A 15814-nucleotide genomic window follows, 5' to 3' on the forward strand; every position below is an offset into this window, starting at 1 on the left:
ATTTTTGTATTTTTTTTTTATTTCTCAACATAATCTCCTTGGAGCTCAATACACTTGGTTAGACGTTTCTCAATTTTTTTTAAACCGTCAGAAAAATAAGTTTTCGGAAGGTCCTCAAAATAAGCATTTGTCCGATCGATGACTTCTTCATTTGAAAAAAAACGTTGTCCACTTAGCCATTTTTTTAAGTTTGGGAAAAGGAAAAAGTCACTGGGGGCTAAATCTGGCGAATACGGTGGGTGGTCGACCAATTCGAACTTCAATTCTTCAATTTTAGCCATTGATCGTAAACATGTGTGAACACGGGCATTGTCCTGATGAAAGAGGATTTTTTTCCTGTTTAAATGAGGCCGTTTTTCTTCAATTTCGTTTTTTAGCTGGTCCAATAAAGATGCATAATAATCTCCTGTTATTGTTTTTTCTTTTTCCAAATAGTCAACGAAAATAATTCCACGTGCATCCCAAAATACAGTAGCCATAACCTTACCAGCTGATTTTACGGTTTTCGCCTTCTTTGGACATGGTTCGCCTTTCGCAATCCACTGCTTTGACTGTTCTTTCGTCTCGGGAGTATAGTGGTGTATCCATGTTTCATCTACAGTCACAAAGCGACGAAAAAATTCATCCGGATTGCGTTGCATGAGCGACAACAGGGCTTTAGAGGCCACCACCCTATTGCGTTTATTGTCGACTGTGAGCAAACGCGGCACCCATCTTGCAGAAACTTTTTTCATGCCCAATTTGTCATGTAAAATAGAAATGACGCTACCTTTTGAGATCCCTGTAACCTCAATTATCTCACTCAACTTTAATCTTCGGTCACTTAACACCATATCGTGGATTTTATTGATCATTTCTGGTGTAGTCACCTCTACAGGACGTCCTGAGCGTGGTTCATCCTTTGTTGATGTACGACCACGTTTAAATTCATTTAACCAGTTATAAATAGTTGCAAGTGAAGGAGCGGATATGCCGTGAACTAAATCCAACTCATTTTTTATTTCCTTTGCTGTTAACCCTTTTATATTAAAATGTTTAATAACAGCTCTAAACTCAATTTTCTCTATTTTCCATTTTTCCATTTTCCACAAGCAAATTTTCATTTTAAATGTACGAAAAACACACAACAACCCGACCAATCTGATTGAAACTTCGTAGCATACTGAATCGGTAGTGCCGCTGCATGAAAACAAACCGCTTACAGTACTAGTCGCGCCACTTGTCGGCTTTTCTAAGGACTTATTGACCCACCCTCGTATAATATGTATCATAATAATTTTGAGTTTTGATCGAAGAAAAATTCTGAAAATACATAATTTTGAAAACAATATTTTATAACCAATAGAAGAAAATCTTTTTGAAAAAAGTAAGACACCCCGCAGGAATCGAACCTGCATCTTTCGGGTACCGCGCCCACGCACATAGTAAACTACGCTAAAGGAGTCATACTTTATTACGACAAAATTTAACTATTGGCCTTTTTAATATTCAGTGAAGCGCTTTCTAAATTGAGCTACTATATTGGCGATCGGCTTTTGTATTTATGTAAGTATTTTAAGTATTAAATGTACGAAAATAAAAAACAACAACCCGACCAATCTGATTGAAACTTCGCAGCATACTGAATCGGTAGTGCCGCTGCATGAAAACAAACCGCTTACAGTACTAGTCGCGCCACCTGTCGGCTTTTCTAAGGACTTATTGACCCACCCTCGTATCTAAGTTCTCATCCAGGTTGTTGTGTGCACCAGCTCCTCAGTTTTTCGGGACAGGATGCAAGAGTTAAAGTTCTTTCTATTATATTGTTTTAATTTTTGATATGGAAACATCTTAGTTCCCCCCCCCCCCTTTAAATTTCATATTTTAATAATCTAAGAAAAATGTGACAAAAAACAAATAAAATTATAATTGACTATTAAGGTTGGGGTGAGAATGGGTGAATTTCTCTGTGGAGTGATTGTGTGAAAACAGTCATCATCACCCTGTATCTATCCACTGGTGGATGAAGGCCTCTTCAAGCTGATTCCACTTCTCTCGGTCCTGTACGTTGCCACGTACTTCTGCAGAACTTTATCATTTCATCAATCCAGCGACCTCTAGGTCTACCTTGCGGACATTTTGTACTTATTGGGTACCACTGGACGACTATAATATTTGTCCAACGATTATCCCATCTTCGAGCAATATGTCCAGCCCATTTCCATTCGAGGCCTTTAGCGAACTCTTTTACATCGCAAACCCTTGTCTGTTTCCTTATCCAGTGGTCGGTGACGAATGCCAGATAAACTAGGACGTACCCAATACGTATACAGGCGCCTTTTCACGTTGTCCCTTGTCGCTTCATATTATTGACAATACACTAAGTAAATTAAAATTTATCCTTCATGCATAACAATGTTTGAATATTAAATGAACTGCAAAATTATTTGTCATTACTTACATGACACATACACATATGAGATACATGACATTTACATACATACATGACATTTACACATAACCATAAGAGTACTAAATGAACTCACTCATTTTTTCAGACGTATTGTACGGGCCAGGCCACGAGAAGTTTCCTTCATGGCCGATGGCAGCGGCGGCCGAGGCGCCCAGAGCTACTAGGGCGCCACCCACCGGCGGATCTCAGCGCTCCAAGTCTTGGACTGACCACACCAACTATCCTAAAGAAAACCTTATTGCCTACTCTCGCCCCTACATGCGGAGATCTCATTCGGCTTATCCACCGCAGGTATTGATTTTCACACGTTATTTGATAATAGAATTATTGTTACCTTCTTCTTCGTGTGCTTAATCAAACACAATGTGAAGAGGCCTATTTTCAGATATAGGTAGGTATGCGTTTTTATTTTACTTTAGAAAAAAATTTATATTGATTGGTCATATATTAAAATGCAATTCAAGAATAAAGTATATTCCCAATTTATAATAATAGCTACAGAATTTATGTGTCTATCATTATTAATAGCTTGACAGTGACATTTCCTTAACTTGAACACCCCCATAAAATTGCCTGAATCTGACTCAGACATCCTTTCGCCAGATAATCAAGTATAGCAATAAATACTGAAATAGAATTTTCTTATTCTTATTCTTATTCAACACAAAGTAACGGTAATCATGTCTCAAGAATGTGAGGGTATATTTTATAATTATTATATAAATTCTACCTGCACGGTGATCTTGAATCATTATTGACATATGTCTATCTCATTATCTGCCTCTTGTTCACACGTTAGGCCCGTTTCAGATGGGACACCGGTGTCGCGCTAGTATATAATATAGGAGGCCTTTGTATTTGAATAAACGGGCCTTTGTATTATGTTTATGAATGCCCCAGAGCTAATGAGTCAACGCATAATTTCGCGTTATAAATTAGAACATAAAACTGGCTGTGGTAATAAAAACAAGTGTATCGGCGGCTTGAGAATGTAGCAGCCGACGGAAAAGTGTACTGGACACGTGTTGACTCATTAGCTCTGGGGCGTTCTACAAAGGCCTCCTATATTAATACGAACGCGACAACGGTGTCCCGTCTGAAACAGGCCTTACACTCTGTGATATAAATAACACACTATAGATGTCTATGGATATCAAAGTAATAATCTCACAAATGACTGCTATCCACACACTTCGAGACAATATAAATATGTGTACCCAATTCTGACTTTGGATCACTCACTACCGGACCACGTTACCTACACTAACTACTGTAACAGTACGCTGATTGATTTATTCTTCTAACAATAAACATTCTCCGCAATACAACTAACCCAACGACGGTTCGGGTGCCTTTTACTCTGAGAGTATCAACAGGAATCAAGAATATATTTTCTATCTGTCTGAATACGCTTGTCAGTTATGGGATAATGATACGTATATGATCTTAAAATTCAACAAACAGTTCTTAAAATGTGCTGATAAATAAATTCTTGTCAGGATATTTATGTTAAACTTTTTAAAATCCAGAGTGTATATTATGTATGTTTAAATCCAGAGCATGGACCTAATGGGTTGAGCAGTGGCTGACATCCATTTCTCGTAAAAAAAATCTTACGAAACCTCTTAGTGACTCAGCTAAAATCCACACCGTATTATTGAGACAATTAAAAAAAATTGGTGCTAATTTTATGCTCATTATGTTCAATTTAAAACTCAATTCTAATATAAATATTTCAACAAGATAAAACACTATATTGATGTTGTTTTTCAATGATATTTAGATGATTTACTATCCAAAGTATGTTTTATATTTCAGTTAGGTATCGTATCACAAACCTATTATTTCTTGTAGAAACGTTGAAACAATGGAAATTTGTGATTGAATAAAATAATACAATATAATACAATTATAATATAATAATGAAAATACATGATTAATGGCTTGAGCTTTCAATTAAAACCACTAATATCGTTCAGATGCCATGAGAAATCATTTCCTTTCAACCTTTGCGTGTTCTACAAACAAACTTTTTTTCAACTTAATTTACTTACTAACACGTAATTTATTTTTGATCATGATTCTAAGTAGGTACATATTTAATAAATTTACTGTCAATACATATCGTACATAATCTGCCTTTTTTCATTTTCTAAACAACAGTGGCATTTAATGATATTTTCTATGTTACAGTACAGTATGGCACACTCAAATTTATCAAAACCAAAACCAAAACCACAATTGATTCAAATTCATATAAGATAATGAAAAAAAATATTATATGAATAAGCAGTTCAGGATAGAAATAGTCTGCTTGAGATTCTGACAATAGCAGTATGCTCGAATTTGTCCATTCAATACTGGTTGAAAGCACTTTCTCCGCCATCATTCATTCTTTGTAGTTCAATTCAGTTCACCAATTCACTGCTAAGTATTCTAGGGAGTCAGGAATATCTTTATTTTTTTTATTGCAATCTTGAACTAACAATGGTCATGAATTTTGTATTGTTATGTATTGATCACTAGAATGGACCAATCATTTAAATTGCATATGGTTTGCGTTCAATAGACTGTATAAACTTCAGCTTAAGCATTGCAACAAATATTCAATGATCAGCTCATGTCTATCCGTAACTGTTGCAGAAAACTGTTATAGGTATTAATTTCTTCTACAGTTTCTTGTCATAGCAATTTGTAGCAGGTTTCATACAGGGTAAAGATGGTATTTCTTGATGTAATTGTTCACTTTTATTTAATTTAAATTTATATAATTTAGTATTTTTTGCAGCTACATTTTGATACTTTGTGAATACAGTGACATATTATTTGCTTGCGAATTAAGATTAGTTACAATGATAATATATTTAGATGTACTAAAATAAGTTAATTCTATTTTTTCAGTTGAAAACTGTTGTGGAGCGCTGTGAAAAAAATCAACCCGATCGCAAGTATTTGCACAGAATGGAAAGAAGTAATAAATCCTTTGAGAGTAATGGTATTTCATCTCCGCCAGAGAGAGATATTGACTACAAGGGTGGCCAAAATTATGAGATATCCTTTGAAAAACAATCTTTGATGAAGGATTCCTATAATATCATGATGAATAACAAGGATAATGACTCTCCGCCCCTTACTCAAGCAGATTTAGAAAAGTATACGAGGAATTATGATGAAGATTCTCACCAACATCAAAAACAACCGTCTTATGCTCAGTCAGAGGGCTACCATAGCTATGTTTCCAGCACTGACTCCACCTCCACATCATTTTTGGATCGGTAAGAAATTTACAATAACTCTTACAAATAATGTTGCTTGAATTGTATGACAAATTATTTTGTGAACATTCTCACATTGAAGACACCAAAAGTATTGATTCAATTTCATATGGATTTCAGAACTATTACTCTATTGCACCAAAATTTATTCTGTGCTTATGCAGTACTAATTATATTATTAACATTAATCAAATCGGTTGTACCTTAGTGATTAATCATAATTTAATATATATATAGTTTGTTTTATGCTCTTATTCATTGTATTGTATATAATTTTTTTTTATGTGAATACATCCAGACTAATTAGAACGAATTAATTCCTTTCTTTTTCCATATAAATTTATTCACCAGACTGTTTATTTCTCAAAAACCATCAAAGTCGGTGCCAATTTCATTGTTCCTGCTTTGGATTCATTATTACAGTCTATTGGATCAACAAATTCGAATATTTTTCATTTCCAGGCTCGGACATGACATGGAACTTTCTGTTGTTCGAGGCGGTAATTCATGGGATCGGGACAGCGTTGTTACTACAAGCTCGAGTAGTGCGTCCTCTTCTGAAACCCTAAAATGGCATGGTAAGGACATAATTAATTACATCTGTTTAATTATTATTGGAGACTTTCGTAAAAATAACTTTCCATTCAAAATCAAGTGAACAGTCCTCATCGTGCTTATTAATCATTGGAAAAACTCAAAGATACTCTTCTATTGAGTTTTCTTTCCAAAGATACTAAAAATTCTTAACTGTTCCTGCACATACATATACCCCAAACATTATCCTTACACATTGCATAAAAAATATAAAAGTTGCACGGCAGTCTTACAATTTAATTCAAACTTAATAAATTGCAATGAATGAAGACCACATCATTTATTTTTACGGAAGTATTCATTGATAAATTAACAAATTTGATTTATCCATGTCATACAATAATACATCATTGAACAACTTAAAAACTAAAGCTCTGCAATTGTAAATAAGATGTTCATAATTTAATTGGAAAGGATTATGCATTTAGATTAAGACACCCATTATTTCAAAAACTTTCTCAAAGGATGAATCTATCTATATTTTTACCTGCAAACTTTTAGGTGGCATTCATAACTCATTTTTTTTCTTTCGATATCTTGCTTAATTTGCTAATCCATATACACCATCCAATTAGCTATACGTCTCCTCACTTACAAGATTAAATAAGAGTTGTTTTTCTAATATTTTGCTGTACATGTCCCATCATTGCATCATAATTTTGTGTTTTATAGTTTTTAAAATTATATTGTGGTTTTTGGAAAATGGTAAAAGCGATTTTATAGTTGCAATGATATGTATTATATTGAGAAGGCTTGCTGTCTTCTCAAATACATAAATGTCACATTGATTTAAACTAATCATAATTTGGCGGCAATATGGCTACTAAGTGCTATATTTTTTTGACAAACCATGCAAAGCGAGTAATTTTATTATTGATGGTTTAAGATAGCGAATCATAACATGCAACACTGGTAAAAAATGTGTGCAAAACACAGTGTAAGAAGTACTTAGTGGTTATTTTCATAAATATTACAGTTATGTCATGAAATCATTTGTTACCACAAGTGAAAAAACTTTGGAAGTTTCTCATTGTATAAAAATTCCGTAAAACTTAGAATATTGGCGAAAAATTGATATTACAAGATGGTGAAAATATTATTTTGTTACTATTTGATGAGAAATCAGATGGTCATACTCCGTTATCAAATGACACCGTACGCATACGCATTCTGAAATGACAGATTCCATAATAGAGTCAATTGTTAAAAAAGCTAATACATAATATTATTACACTTCAATTACCTAGATTAAATTACAAACTTTGTTCAATTACTGGTATACGTTTTTTATTATAAATTATATTATATAAATGTGACAAAAATATAATAGAGTGTATATTTTTGACTTACCTATTTGTAGACAAGACTATTAATTGTTCATTTGGTGGTACTGATATTTATGAATTTTGACTTTGTTAAATAATTAGTTTTAAAAAATATATTATTGTGATATCCTAGCTAGCGTTTGACTTAATTAGTGCAGACTAATTACATACTAGAATAAATTAAATTTAAGAATAGCTTTGATAAGCGCTCATCCCAGACAGATTTGTCGCAAATGTCTTTCAACAATGATTCTATCGAAACCGTTTTTATGCTTTATTCTGTATTTTCAATAATTCAAGACATGTTTATTTCTAGGATCTTTAAGCGATGTGTCAGTGGCTAGTAGTTCCTTCAGCTTAGGAAGGCAGCAACTGATTGCACACTCGGCTAGGGTCCAAACGCCGCAACGACACAACTCGGACAGTGTCTCGTACATCAAGCAAGTTAATGATGGAACCGCCAGCATAAGTGAAAGGACTTACCCAACCTATACTACGCAACGATCAGCTGAGCCACAACGGGAAAATAATATGTAAGTATTCACCGGTTACCATTTATTCATCTTAGAGTTTAGTTCTGTTTGTTATTCATGTTGGCTTAAGCCTGTAAACAAGGCCAATCTTCGATAATTTTTTTATTATTTATTTATTTCAAGATAATAAAAAAGTATATCATCATCATCGGCTGGGGTCGATCCAATGCTGGATGAAGGCCTCCCCCATCTCCCTCAACTCTTCTCAGCCCTTAGTTCTTCGCTGCTACATACATCCACTGAACTTTATAAGTTCGTCCATCCAGCAGGTTTTAGTGTGTCCCTTATGTACCAGGTACCACTGTATGACGGCTTTTATCCAGCGGTTGTCCACTCGTCAAGCGACATGTCTAGCACATTGTCATTTTATCTGCTTAGTAACCTCTGTCAATTCGCAAACTCTGTGCTTCCTTATCCATTGGTTTCTTTTATGGTTCAACATGCACCTTGCACCATGCCACATTGTGTTACTTGTAATTTTTTGATTTCTCAACAGTCTATATTTCACACACATACGTAAGCACTAATAGCACACATTGGTTGAAGTGGGAGGACACTTCTGAATATACTATTAAGGCTCCCAAAAAATTAAATTACCTATATAATCATAATGAATTTTTATTTTGCATGTTTATGTAGATATTCATTCATTATATTCTCAGATTTTCGATTAAAAAGTTACGATTTCTGTAGATGATGAAGTCTATCACGTCCATTCTAAAAATAAGTCCTACCTGACACTTGTCGGAATTGATATTTTGAATGCACTAATTATTGCAAACAATATCTTACATCTACTGCAATTAGCTCAATACTGCTCAAAAACACTGGACTATGAGGGGCGTATTTTAAATTGGTAGAAAATGCATCAGTAGCCTGATGCTGAGTACCTACCTCCGCTACACAGAAGTACATTGAAACATGTATATGTATACACATTCCAATGTACTTACATGTAGCGGAGGTATTCAGCATTTACATAATAAATATGTAACAAATTCACATTTTTTTACAATTGTAAGTTTATCTTTGACTTCTTTTTAAAAATTATTTTTAATGTTTTCAGATACATAAATATTTATTAATTAATACAGTTGAAATTGTAAATCATTAAAAAATGTCTCAAATTGAAAGCTTCGTATTTTTCCGCTAGGTGCCTTTGTAGGCATAATAATAATAAATAAAATATAAAAATAATTTTTAGAAATACATATTATTAGTAATAAAAATATATAAGTAATATTCATATTACATCAATCAAATTTATTGGATAAATTATTGTTGGAAATATCCAACACTCATGCGTTAATAAACCATTAATTTATTTATTCAACGAATAATAACGAATATTATAATATGCTATTTTTGTCGGCAACGTTCACACGGGCGTAGCTCAAATCGTAAAATACTTAATTAGCATGTGAGAGGTACCCGTACAGTAGGTATCGATACCCGGCGCCTCCAAGGTACATTTTTTTTTTAATACTACACATCCATGAAACCACCAAATTTTACACACTAAAATTACGCATCAAACTGAAAATCTACCAAAGAAAGAATAATGTAATAATTATTGCGTCAGAAAAATAAAATGTAATTAAAATTAATTTATCTGTTAACTTTCTCTTTGTAAGACAATTGAGGCGAAAAACGTTGAAAAATAATAAAATAAAAATCAGCTGTGGGATTCGAACGTTAAGCAGTCACCCATCCAACAAGTATCCGCGCGCAATGTTGCTTAACTTCAGTGATCAGACGAGACCATCAGCACTCGGCTGGTAACATTCTGCGTTAACATTTGAATCTTGTGCACAGAATTTTATTTTCATTGTCATGGCAAGCGGTAAAACATATACATGTTAAAAAGGGAAGTCACAACAAATATTAACGACAAAATTTGCCATTCAGCATTTTAAATAGTTAAAATGTAGATTGATTGTTACACAATACAGCTTCATATAAAATATATGATTGATTAGTTCTTTAGCTGTTCTGTCAAAATATCTTCTATATAGACTTCTTAATTTGACAGACTTTTATAAAGATTATTTCGAGTGCTTAAAGTCAGACAACGTTATCTACAAAAAAGTGTTTTTTTTTTTTTTTTTTGAGATAACGTTATTTTACATTTACGGCTACATGATAGTCAAACAACGTTATGTCAATCTTTTCTAATTTCTTATTAAATCGTCAGTAAAGTTTAACGCTAACTACATAAGTTACCCTTGTTTTCATATTTTTTAAAAACTATCCATATAAATTTTAACATCATCATAAGCAAGATAAATGTACAATACACAATAAATTATAAAATATTATCATTAGGTTTTAAATAAACATTTCCCTTGTTGAGTTACAAGAATCTAAAATAACGATTTTTGGCTCTCCTGTAAAGTTGCACTTTTGTAGATAATGTTGTTTGACACTAAGCCCTCGATTTGTTGTTAATCATTCACTCAACCCATTGATTCTATACAGTAAATTCAAACACCTAGTATATTGATTGAAGTTGTAGGATTCGAATCCACAAACAAGAATCCACTGTGGGTGTCAGCTCTGTAAGTCCGTGGAGATTAGCATTAGTGTGGAATATCTATCATCATTCATTTACTTCTGCACTCAAACTTATTGGCGATGCATATGATAATTTTATCTCTTTCTTACTTTCAGAAATAAATCACCCCCTCAGAGATCTGTAGCGGAAAGAGTTCATCAGTACGAAGAAAAGGTTACAAAATATACATATCTGGATCCCGATAAGAAAACGATGCTGTCAGACCCTGCTCTAAAGGCAATTCAGAAAAAGGCCCTACTTTTATTTTATGAAAGGCACCAAGATCAGAACAAACCGTCGTGGAGATCAGAGCCACAACTATCTGTCAAGTCATCTAATAATAATTCTAAACATCCACCTCCTTATGATCCTATGGATTGTGGACCTAAAGTTCCTGATCAAAAAGAAGCAATGCGGAATATTCCTCAAAATATTTCAAATGACTCTTCAATTATCAATAATGCTTGTCAGATGAAAAAGCCTTATAATAAAATTCATGCTCAGCAAAGTACTGTTCATGATTTATATAAACAACAGTGTAATCAAAATAAGACTTATGAATCAGAGCATCTGACTCTTGGAAGTGTTAATTCATACAAACATCACGCTGTAACAAATCGAACTGTCTGCAACACTATTGAACGAAGGTCATCCACTTATAGCGAGAATCACAATTACAATAAACCCAGCCCCACTGATATTGAAAACAATGTAAAAGATAATTTTTCACATGTTGACATTCCGAGTAATAATAATGAATCCCATAACACTGCTCTTCAAGGACCTGTTATTTTGGGTCCAGCTATATCGTTAGATGATTGGGTACCAGAAAGACCTCCGAAAAATCAACAGCATTTAAGGTCAGCTTTTCCAGATCTCTATCCTCAAGTTCCACCTTCTCGTAGTCCAGACCTCCCACTGCCATCACCGCCGACTTATGAAGACGAGGTGTCTTGTAATAGTGATGAACCTTTTCCGCCACCCCCATTTGAAATTGTGGATCAGTGGAAATATCAGCAAGAAGTCTTGGATCATCACCCACCAATTGATATGAAAGGAATGAATAATCACGATGTGGCACTCCATAGTAGCAATAATCAAAATAAAAATTACGACCACAGTAATGATAAAGCTAGAGAGAAATTCTTCCACATCCCGAAGAAGAGTCCAAATAACAGCATTCCAATAAAACCGAGATTATTGAACCGAGAGTATCCTAATAATCATAAAATACACGAAGCACAGCGGAGAAATAGTTTTTCGAAGACTCATGAATCGTCGAGAGACATGACATTAAGGAATGTTAATATTCGAGCTTCCGTTCGAGAAATAGTACGATACCCAACATCTCCAACTAAGCAAAACATCTCAGCCCAACGCCAACTATATAGGTCGGTGACAATAGATGATTCCGCCGTGACTCCGAAAAAGCCAATCAATCCATTCTTGAGATCGACATCAATGAAAGTGGATGATCAGAAAACTGATACACTTACAAAGAGCTATAGCACTCAAAAGCCAAGTCATTTAGATAAATCCAAGGATCAATATAATTGCATGCCGAAGATTATTCTGAGTGAAAAAATTGGTGTGGTGACGAGTGAAAAAGTCAATAAGGATGTTGGGAAATTTAGAGCAGAGCCTTTACGTCCATTAGAGACCCTTCAAACATCCAAAGGTCCCATGATGAATCACAAGCATATTACTTCTCCAAGATATCAATCGCAAAGACCAATGAGGTAAAATATACTATTATATTACTTAAAGATCCCCATTTTCTCCCCATTGTTAAAAATAATGCATGTTTCAAAAAATAATGCACATTTATTATATAAAGTAGAAAGCTCGTTTGCCACACTCAGTAATCAGATATGAAGTTGGAAAATTCTATCTATATCCAATGATTCCATTTCCGTTCCTGTGCAATCCTGATAATGGAGACTTACTAACGGACATTGCATCTGAGGAGTAAAAGACCCCTGGTAAACTACCATACTCACAGGCGTCCGGGTCTACTCTACCTACATTTTAATAATGATGCTTATTGAAAATTCTCATTCATGTTTCGATTTATTTTATCAACATGTCTGCTTTAATAGTAAAATTTTCAATCAAAGGCAGTGTCCATTTGTAAGTACTAAACATAAAATACCGAGCAATAGTGTACTTTTAACAAAAAAGAAACAATATAATATTCATATCAAAATTTTAAATGCAGTTCATTCTATATTGTCAAAATTTACATTGGATAATATGTTTACATTAGTATTAATTATAATTAGTTTCAAGTGTAAATGTTTTGTAATGTAAACAAACAAAATCACTGCACTCTCAACAATTGCTCATTAAGTACCTACTTATATATTTTTTTAAATCTTTTAAATCTGTCCTAAAAGTAGTTTGAAATGCAAATTATATTTATTTTTTATAGGCCTCAAGAGTTTAAGCCGCACGAAAATGAAATGATTAGAAAGAAATGCTTATCACCACCTACAAAATTATCGGATGAAGATCCTAGTAGAGTACATCAATGTCTCCTCCAACAACCCCACGCGGAGCACGCTGTAGTATTTAACCATCAAAAATCTCCAACATTGCAAAAGCCTTGCTTATCACCCCATTCGCCAACCGCTAGTACACTGGCACATAGTAATAATGAAACAATTGAGAAAAGTAACGAGGCAGTATCTCCGCAAGGACAACTGAGGAGTCCAAACAAAATGGAAGTAACTCTGGAGACAATGATGAACGGTTTCAAGTTAGTAGACTCAGAATCGACACCTCTACTATCGAAACTTCATCAGTCCATCAGAGAATCTTGTGCCAATGAGGAAGAGAATATGAAAAAACTATGCAACAATAAGATATTTGCACATCCAAAAGACGCTGTTATTCATCATGAAAAAATGCCAAGCGTTTCTGATGAAAGAATTGATCCGCCAGCTTCGGTGGATAATGTCGCTTCTGAAACAGTTTCTGTAATTCCTACCGAGCCGCCTGCACCAACAGCGACTTGTGTTGAAATTCCAATTAATAAAAGGAAGATTAGACACTTGAAACCTAGAACACAACTACCAGAGGAAATTGAATGGAGGAGTTTTAGTAGTGAACTGACACTACAATTACCAGCTGAGGACCCCATGAAAAACCTCTTGTGTACGTATTTAATATATATTCACTTTGACAATTTTAATTTGAGCTGATTACTAAAGTCATAAAATGTAATTACTATAGTTTTTACATTGTTGCTTTAAAATGCACGTTTCTCTAATAAATTATTATTTATTTACTAGAATTGCTTGTGTTATATTTATAACTCCTCTATATTGCGTTGCACTTGCGTATTTTGCTCACACTTTAAAGAATTGTACCATTTTATGACAAATTATATTAATTCACACTATTTTTTTATAGCAATGCATTGCTGGAATAATATTTGATAAATGATTTGCTTGGTAATATGTCTGCAATCTTTGATGAATTAAAACATATGCTGAGTGTTGAAAATAAACATCTGTTCTGTTTTGCACATTGATATTTACATGATAATAAGTAGACCAACCATATTTTTTACTGCCGTTGATAAAAAATATTTCCGAATAATTATTGAGGAACTAGAATCTTTTGTACACAATAATATCTTTCTTGCATACTAATCTTTATATTGTAGTGCAGTGCTAGTGATGATGTAAAGTTTTCAGCTTGCTTGCGTCAGAATTCTGTAATAATAATTTGATTCGGTTACCTTTAAAAAATATTCTGTACATTATGTTAAATATTATATTATTATCTAGCCATGTCTTTGCGTTGTGATATAATAATTAATTCTTAAGTAGCTTGGTTTCATTTCTAATTTCGCTGTTTATATAAACTATGTATACTATGCACGAATTTGTCCCATAGCTATCAAATTAAATTTGCTTGTACAATGTGTTAATTTTCATTTCCGTTATCCGATTACCGATGATAATATTATATTTTGAGTGTTTATGTTCATTACAGCTCAATATAGAGAGTACGATTCGACGGTTGAGAGTATTTGCAGTTTCTTTGAACAACAATCGAATATTTCTTCGGATGATAAGCAAGTAAAAGATGAAAGCGACTCGCCCGAAAACAATGTTGAAACGTAAGTGCATATTTTACTTTGGATCTTACATAACAGACCATTATTTGAAAAACTCTGTAATCTTAAAAAACCTGCCCATCTGAGTCTTCTCATTGTTCTTTTCTTCTAATTTAATTTGCTTGTGCTTGTGCTTGTGCTTGAATAAAATTGCTTGATGATCTATGATATTTAAGATACATAGTAGATTCATTATACGTGTTTCAATTTGCTTTTCTTTACAGGACTGTTTTATTTATAAAAAACTTACAATCCTGCCTGTTTTTTCAGTACTTCCTCGGAAGATGGTGGGGACTCAAATGAACATTCAATTGTCGATGAAAAATCTGTGATTAACAAAGTCGAGGAAGAACCTATCAAAACCATCAAATTGAAGGTTTGTAACATGCATAGTGAATTCTTTTTGATTTGAAACTTTAAATATTCGTAGGTATGTAACAATAATAATATTATTTTATATATATAGGGCTTAATATCTAATAATATAATCTACGTAAAATCTTTTTTTTTTTACTGCAATATATCTCTTTCTAATAATTCTATGTCCGAGCGGCCTAAGCGTCAGCCTATAATATTGTGGGTCCCAGATTCGAATCATGGGTCTGGCAAAAGCATATATTGTTTTTCAATTTGTGTTTAGAGTTAGAGTATGGACCCAATAGGTTGAGCAAGTGGCTAACATCCATTTCTCATAAAAACAAAAATCTGTTAAAACAAACCTCCTGTGGAGGCCCATAATAATATGATCCTATTAGGATCAGACATGATCAAAAGAAGAAAGAAAGAAATTTCTAGATTAATGTCGAAATAATGTTTCTATTTATTGATCCTTCTGTAATCATCGAAGGTAAACTCTTTAAACTCTATAGAACGGTAAACTGCCCTAATGGAGCGACGTACATACATTGTTGACCATCTACCATCATTACCCTGTGGGCGAGTATAGCTTTCTGTG

General features: G+C 33.6%; 1 protein-coding gene across 2 annotated transcripts in view; it reads left to right on the top strand.

The window, feature by feature from the left end:
* The window catches only part of Shrm (shroom), a 340899-nt gene that overhangs the window by 320602 nt on the left and 4483 nt on the right, over positions 1-15814 (top strand). For both annotated transcript variants that reach the window (XM_085944129.1, XM_085944137.1), the window contains 8 exons: positions 2538-2743; positions 5354-5727; positions 6190-6305; positions 7963-8179; positions 10850-12472; positions 13165-13889; positions 14736-14862; positions 15130-15235. In XM_085944129.1, coding sequence (XP_085800255.1) covers positions 2538-2743; positions 5354-5727; positions 6190-6305; positions 7963-8179; positions 10850-12472; positions 13165-13889; positions 14736-14862; positions 15130-15235 — 3494 coding nt within the window. The remainder of the gene's footprint in view (positions 1-2537; positions 2744-5353; positions 5728-6189; positions 6306-7962; positions 8180-10849; positions 12473-13164; positions 13890-14735; positions 14863-15129; positions 15236-15814) is intronic.

This window comes from Rhyacophila brunnea, unplaced genomic scaffold (genome assembly GCF_057557595.1).
Source record: "Rhyacophila brunnea isolate RB1 unplaced genomic scaffold, BYU_Rbru_1.0 scaffold_1, whole genome shotgun sequence".
NCBI lineage: Eukaryota > Metazoa > Arthropoda > Insecta > Trichoptera > Rhyacophilidae > Rhyacophila > Rhyacophila brunnea.